This window comes from Pristiophorus japonicus, chromosome 8 (genome assembly GCF_044704955.1).
Source record: "Pristiophorus japonicus isolate sPriJap1 chromosome 8, sPriJap1.hap1, whole genome shotgun sequence".
Classification (NCBI taxonomy): domain Eukaryota; kingdom Metazoa; phylum Chordata; class Chondrichthyes; family Pristiophoridae; genus Pristiophorus; species Pristiophorus japonicus.
In genome coordinates, this window is record NC_091984.1 from 9,696,383 (window position 1) to 9,704,025 (window position 7,643).

The 7,643-nt window shown below is 44.9% G+C and overlaps 1 protein-coding gene across 5 annotated transcripts in view; it reads left to right on the forward strand.

Moving 5' to 3' along the window:
- Positions 1-5,881, forward strand: part of LOC139268405 (di-N-acetylchitobiase-like) — a 78,120-nt gene extending 72,239 nt beyond the window's left edge. For 3 of the 5 annotated variants that reach the window (XM_070886500.1, XM_070886499.1, XM_070886501.1), the window contains one exon: positions 2,892-3,419. In XM_070886500.1, coding sequence (XP_070742601.1) covers positions 2,892-3,104 — 213 coding nt within the window. In that variant the 3' untranslated portion in view covers positions 3,105-3,419. Of the gene's footprint in view, positions 1-2,891; positions 3,420-5,020 lie in introns of those variants that run through there. The other 2 variants (XM_070886502.1, XR_011594024.1) reach the window with 2 other exon arrangements.
- Positions 5,882-7,643: the final 1,762 nt, after the last annotated feature.

The window sequence follows — 7,643 nt, forward strand, 5'->3', positions numbered from 1 at the left end:
ATAGTTACATTATTGATTTTGGGGGGGGAATGTTGTTATATATGTGGACTTGTATTTACTATGTACACCCACCAGAGGGCTCATTCCCGGAGTCCCAAGGGATCCCATAATCCCTTGGGAGCACAGGTATTTAAGGAGGCTTCACAGGTTGGAGAGGCACTCTGGAGACCTGCAATAAAGGACTAAGGTCACACTTCACTTTGAGCTCAGAGTGTTCAGTTTGACTCTTTCTCCATACACAACACCCACTACCTCTTTCACTATGCATTGAGCAGCATCTTCTTCCTTGGTGAAGATAGATGCAAAGTACTTATTTAGTCCCTCAGCCATACCCTCAGGCTCCATTCGTAAGTTTCCTTTTTTGTCCCACCCCTCCTCTTACCCGTATAATACCTGGATGTCTATGGAAGACTTTTGAATTCCCTTTTATGAGGGCCATTGGTGGCATTCAACTGCCTAGGCCCTCAGCTCTTCAATTCCCCTCCTAAACTTCTCTACCTCTTCGACTTCAAAACCCTCCTTAAAACCCACTTCTTTGGCCAAGCATGTGGTCACCTGTCCTAATATCTCCCGATGTGCCTCTGTGTCAGACTTTATTTGATAACGCTTCTGTGAAACACCTTAGGATGCTCTACTACATTAAAAGGTGCTATATAAATGTTGTTGTTCTTGTTGTAATAGATGTTAAGAGTGGAATTCATTTGTACTTGATCGTGTCTATTTAATTCATCTCAAAGTGCGTCACACAATAAGTTTCTTTGAAGTGCTGTAACATAGTTATCTAATTGGCTTGAAATCATGCTGTGGAGTGTTGGCGGATAAACACTTAATTCAATCAAATGATCAGCCTTCCGCTATTTTAACGGCATCATTAACCTATTAAATCAATTGTACCGTATTCCATGGTGTAATTTCAAGGTCCGTACTTGCATTGACTTTGGCAACTTTAGTATCATTGGCCCAAGTTTCGGGCCGTGCCTAAAACGGTGCAGCCCGGACCTGGACGCCCGTTTTTCGCGCCACAAAGTGCGCCTAAAAAAAAAAATCTATTCTCCGGCTCTCTGCAGGCCCTCTGGAGCTGGGCGCGGTGCAGCACGAGCTGTGGGGGCGGAGCCAGGTCCCTGGGCTGAAAACAGTGCCGGGACTTCTGCACATGCACGCTACAGTGGGCGCGCATGTGCAGTAGCTCCAGGTGCCCAAAACTGTGGGAGGGGCCCGAAGCACGCAGCCCCTAGCCCTGGCCGAATGGCCTCACTGGTGCTGCGTGGATAAGGCTCCTCCCACCCGACTGGACCCCACCCGACCCCCGCTCTCTCTCCGCCGCCGCCCCCCCCCCCAGCGACCCGATCTCCGTGACTCCCCCCGCGGACCTCCGCGACTCTTACCCCCCCACCACCCCACTCCGTGACTCCACGCCCCCTCCCCCAGACCTCCGCAACTCTCCCCCCAATCCCCCCCCCCCGGACCTCCGCGACACCCCCCCCCCCGAGTCCCGACGCACCCTACCTGTAAATCCAGCCCGAAGTCTTGGGCCCGGCCGTTCAGCTTCTTTCTCTCCCTTCCTTCCTCCCTCCCTCCCTCCCTCCTTCCATCCCTCCCTCCTTCTCTCCTTCCCTCCCTCCCTCCTTCTCTCCTTCCCTCCCTCCCTCTCTCCTTCCCTCCCTCTCTCTCTCCTTCCCTCCTCTCTCCTTCCCTCCCTCCTTCTCTCCCTCCTCTCTCCTTCCCTCCCTCCTTCTCTCCCTCCTCTCTCCTTCCCTCCCTCCCTCCTCTCTCCTTCCCTCCCTCCCTCCTCTCTCCTTCCCTCCCTCCCTCCTCTCTCCTTCCCTCCCTCTATCCTCTCTCCCTTCTCCCCCTCTTCCCCCCTTCCGCCTCCTCTCCCTGCCCCTTCTCCTCCCCCCCCTTCTCCTCGCCCCTCTTCTTCTTCTCCTCCTCCCCCCCCGCCATCCCACTTCTCCCCCTCCCCTCGCTGTCAGAAACACAGAGAGTGACAGTCAGAGAGTGAGAGACGCACACACACAGACAGACAGAGAGATAGAGACACTGACAGAGACACACTGGGGGGGCCGTCCCAGCACGCTGTTGGAGGACTCCCGGTGCTGCAGTTGGCAAGTAGAAAATGTTTTATTTATTGATTTTTTTTTTAATGATTTATTGGTTGATTTATTGATGTATTTATCATTTATTATTGATGATGGCTCTTTATTTGTAAAACTGAAGTGTTTAATGTTGGTAAACTTCCCTTTAAACCCTCCCCGGCCCCCATTCCCTGCACCTGATTTGTAACCTACGCCTGATTTTCTAAAGTGTAGTCAAGTTTTTTTCGAACGTACAAAAATCTTCACTTACTCCATTCTAAGTTAGTTTGGAGTAAGTTTTCACTGCCTAAACTTTGAAAACAGGCGTAAGTGGCCGGACACGTCCCCTTTTGAAAACAACATTCTGTTCCAAAGTGAAATTGTTCTCACTGACTAGAACTGGAGCAAACTAAATGCCCAGAATTTAAATTTCTAAGAAACTCCATTCTAAACCAGTTGCTCCAAAAAAACAGAAGTAACTCAGGCCGAAACTTGGCTCCATTAAATGATAAAAAAGTTGAAATTTATTAATTTTGAAGTTCTGTGATCTCAATGAAGAATCAGTAGCCAGACTTTTTCAAAAATTAGTTTCTATTAGTTTGCAGTGATTTTCATAATCCATTTCAACTAAGTTTTGAAAAAATCCACCTTTTCACCTTTCTTTAGCTCAGCCGACCTAACCTCACCTTTTAATGTAAGTCATGTTTAATGTATTGTGCATATTGCTGCTGAAGGTGTTCAGTATTGTGTCTGGAACTGTGCACTGAGTCAAACCTTGCTCCTATTTGTGTAACTCTCTTTGTATTTTTATGGCAGGTCAATATTACATACCATGAGGTCTGGTTTGACGATCCAGAGAGTTTTTCAATAAAGGCATTTATCTTGAGGAAATTAAAACTCCGTGGCATTGGCATGTGGAATGCAAGTTACCTAAATTACAGTGCTGTTCCTATAGCAGCGATGCAAACTGAAGACATGTGGAATGCAATGTGCCCTTTCAGAGGAAAATGGCGAGCTCGAATCATTTAATATTTTCATAATGTGATCATTTACATTGCAAGTAAACTCAACCAAAAGTGAGCTCGCTTCCAACATTAGAAATTACTCTAATATAGATGTAGGGAACAGCTTTAACCTTTTATCTAATCAGCAAATTTCTATTCAATGAAAAGCAAATGTACTAATGCAATTTGCACTACTCGATCTGGTTACTTCAGCACCTTAAATTATTTATACAAGATGCAACAAAGCTATATTAACGATCATAATGCTTAATGATAGCACAGGCTATAACTTCTTGCTAAATACTTGCAATTCAGCTTTCCCATTGGGTGATAATCCATTCTCACATGCACATGTGTGCAATCCATTTTACGCACATCGTAATTTTTGATGGCTTTTTTATGATTTTCCTTTTCTTTAGGTTATCATTTTGAACCAAGATAACATTTTAATTGTCATTTTCCTCCTTTAATGGGTGTGAATGGCCAGCAAATCGTGTTGTGGCCAGCAAATAGGGTCCAGTATACTGCGACTGTGTTATTTTGAATTGTAATATACAGTGGTTAGAGTATAGAAGGTGGCCATTCGGCCCATCGAGCCCTTGCTGGCTCTCTGCAAAAGCCCATTAATTACTCCCACTCCACTGCCCTTTCCCCGTAGCTCTGCAATTTTTTTCCCTTCAGGTACTTATCCAGTTCCCTTTTCAAAGTCACTGTTGAATCTGCCTCCACCACCTAAGGCAGTGCATTCCAGATTCTAACCACTTGCTGCATAAAAATGTTTCTCCTCATGTCACCTTTGGTTCTTTTAACAATTACCTTAAATCTGTGTCCTCTGATTCTTGACCCTTCCGCCAATGGGAACAGTTTTTCTCTATCTACTCTGTCTAGACCCCTCATGATGTTTAAAACCTCAATCAAATCTGCTCAACCATCTCAGTTCTAAGGAGAACAACCTCAGCTTCTCCAACCCAGCCATGCAACTGAAGTCCCTCAACCCTGGAAGCATTCTTTTAAATCTTTGCTGCACCCACTCTTAGGGCTTCACATCCTTCCTACAGTGCAACACTCAGAATTGGACACAAATATTGCATGCAACCAACAGCCTCATATATAGTCATACATTTCAGCGAATGTCCCTGACTCCTCCATTACTATCCCTGGATATGTTCTATCCCACCGGCAGCACAGACTCACCAGAAGTGGTGGCACAGTGGTATACAGTCGGGAGGGATGCCCCTGAGAGTCATAGAAACATAGAAACATAGAAAATAGGTGCACGAGCAGGCCATTCGGCCCTTCGAGCCTGCACCGCCATTCAATATGATCGTGGCTGAACATGCAACATCAGTACCTCACTCCCGCCTTGTGTTAAGCTCCTCCCCCGCTACAGCCCCTTGAATATCCACTGTTGGGATATTGTTAGTGTCCTCTACCGTGCAGACTGATACAAAATATTTGTTCAGAGTTTCTGCCATCTCCATGTTCCCCATTATTAATTCCCCGTTGTCGTCCTCTAATAGACCAACATTTACTTTAGCCACTCTTTTCCTTTTTATATACCGATTGATACTCTTGCAATCTGTTTTTATATTTCATTCTAGTTTACTTTCATAGTCTATTTTCCCTTTCTTAATCATTTTTTTAGTCATTCTTTGCTGGCTTTTAAAATCTTCCCAATCTTCTGCCCTCCCAGTAGTTTTGGCCACTTTGTATGCCCTTGTTTTTAATTGATTACCATCCATTATTTCTTGAGTTAGCCACGGATGGCTATCTTTTCTTTCACACTCTTTTCTCCTGACTGGAATATATTTTTCTTGGGAGTTGTGAAATATCTCCTTAAATGTATGCCACTGTTCATCAACCGTCCTACACTTTAATCTATTTTCCCAGTCCACTTTAGCCAACTCTGCCTTCATACCTTCATAATCTTCTTTATTTAAGCTTAGTACACTGGAAGAAGCACTGAGGGACGCAAGGGCACAGAATATACTGTGGGTGGGAGACTTCAATGTCCATCACAAAGAGTACCTCGGTAGATCCACTACTGACAGAACTGGCCAAGTCCTGAAGGACATAGCTGCCAGACGGGGAGTGCGGCAGGCGGTGAGAGAACCAACACAAGGGAAAAACCCACATGAACTTGTCCTCACCAATCTACCTGTCGCAGATGCATCCGTCCATGACAACATTGGTAGCCATGACCACAGTTATTGTGGAGATAAAGTCCTGTCTTCAGACTGAGGACACTATCCATCATGTTTTGTGACACTACCACCATGCTAACTGCGATAGATTCAACAGATCTAGCAGCTCAAAACTGGGCATCCATGAAGCATTGTGGGCCATTAGCAGCAGCCGAATTGTTTTCCATCACAATCTGTAATCTCATGGCCCGGCATATCCCTCAATCTGCCATTACCATCAAGCAAGCGGACAAACCGTGGTCCAATAAGGAGTGCAGAAGAGCATGCCAAGAAAAGCACCTGGCATCCCTAAGAATGAGGTGCCAACCTGGGGAAGCTGCAACACAGGACTACATGTACACTAAACATTGGAAGCAGCACGCTATAGACAAAGCTAAGTGATCTCACAATCAGTGGACCAGATCAAAGCTCTGCATTCCAGTTGTGAATGGTGGTGGACCATTAAACAACTAACGGGAGGAGGAGGCTCCATGAATATCCCCATCCTCAATGATAGCGGAGCCCAGCATGTGAGTGCAAAAGAGAAGGTTGAAGTGCTTGCAACCATTGTGAGATTATAAAATGCATTAACATTTGTGAACATTGCTTTTGTAAAGTTATTAAATGAACTCAGCTTGATTATAAAATGTATCTTGCTTTACTGCTGATGAGACATTACTGTTGGTAGTTATCGGCCTGTGCAAAGTCCAGACAAGTTTTTACAGAAATGGTCAGACCATGCAAGGTCCAGACAAGTTATTTATATAGAAATTATCAGACTGTGCATGGTTCAATGACGTTTTTGAAGAGTGGCAAACCCATCTGAAAAATCAGCAAAAGGAGAAAAAACAGGGAATTGGGGAGCCAGGAACAGCTGCTGAGACGATAGTTTAAAAGGTGAAGGAAAAAAAGTAAACTTAATATTGAAAGCGACACTGAACCGACCAGTTTCTGTGCCGAGAAAAATAAATCTCAAGTTTACTGAGTGAAAGGAACCTTAAAGGATATTGCAATTTCAGTTTGTGTGAAAGTGTACAAGTTTTCGTGACTGTGAATGTTTAAGAAGTTACAATATTCCTTTTGTCTGAAAGTCTGCCTTTGAAAGAAAGTGGGTCCGAAATTCAGGGCCACCAGAAAGCTGGCGCACTTCCTTTTACTTTAAGATTTTTCCGCCGGGATCGTTGAGGCGGCCTCTCCGTTGATTTTCAGCACTTTGGGTTTTTTTTGATGTTGGACCGAAAGTCCATTAAAGGGGAGAGAATCCGTCATTTTATATTAAGAATAAGAGGATAACTAAAGAAAGGACAGGGCCTATTAAAGACCGTGAGGATAATCTGTGTGTGGAGGCTGGTTCTCAATGAATACTTTGCGTCTCTTTTTACGAAAGAGAGGGGCGATGCAGACATTGCTATCGAGGAGGAGGAGTGTGAGATATTAGATGAAATAAACATAGTGAGAGAAGAGGTTTTAACGGGTTCAGCAGCTTTGAAAGTGGATAAGTCCCCAGGCCCAGGTAAAATATATCCCAGGCTGTTAAACGAAGAAAAAGACAAAATGTCAGAGGCTTTGACCATAATTTTCCAACCCTCCCTGGCTTCTTGTGTGGTGCCAGAGGACTGGAGGATTGCTAATGTTTAAGAAGGGAGAAAGGGATAGACCAAGTAATAACAGGCCAGTCAGCCGAATCTCAGTCGTGGGAACATTATTGGAAAAACTCCTGAAGGACAGGATCAATCTACATTTAGAAAGACACGGATTAATCAGGGATAGTCAGCATGGATTTGTCAAGGGAAGGTCGTGTCTGACTAACTTGATAGAATTTCGAGGAGGTAACCAGGAGGGTCGATGAGGGCAGTGCGTATGATGTAGTGTAATTGGATTTTAGCAAAGCTTTTGATAAGGTCCCATATGGCAGACTGGTCACGAAAGTAAAAACCCATGGGATCCAGAGCAAAGTGGCAAATTGGATCCAAACTTGGCTCAGAAGCAGGAAGCAAAGGATAATGGTGGATGGTTTTGTGACTGGAAGGACGCTTCCAGTGGGGTTCTGCAGGGCTCAGTACTAGGTACCTTACTTTTTGTGCTATACGTCAAGGCTTGAATATAGAGGGGTATGATTAAGAAGTTTACAAAAATAAGCTGTGTGGTTGATAATGAAGAAGAAAGCTGTGGACTGCAGGAAGTTATCATTCAACTGCAGCAACAAAGAGTGGCATTCGTGAGTTTGGTAAGTGGTTGAGTTCAGGCAAGTGGGGGTTGCAGGTGCAGTTTTGTCTTGTTTTTCCTACCTGTGCTGACACGAGAGCAGCTGATAAGGAGTGCGAGAGTAGGAGACGGAGGCCCAGAGAGCAGCCCAATCAGCTGCAGATAAAGATAGAGGG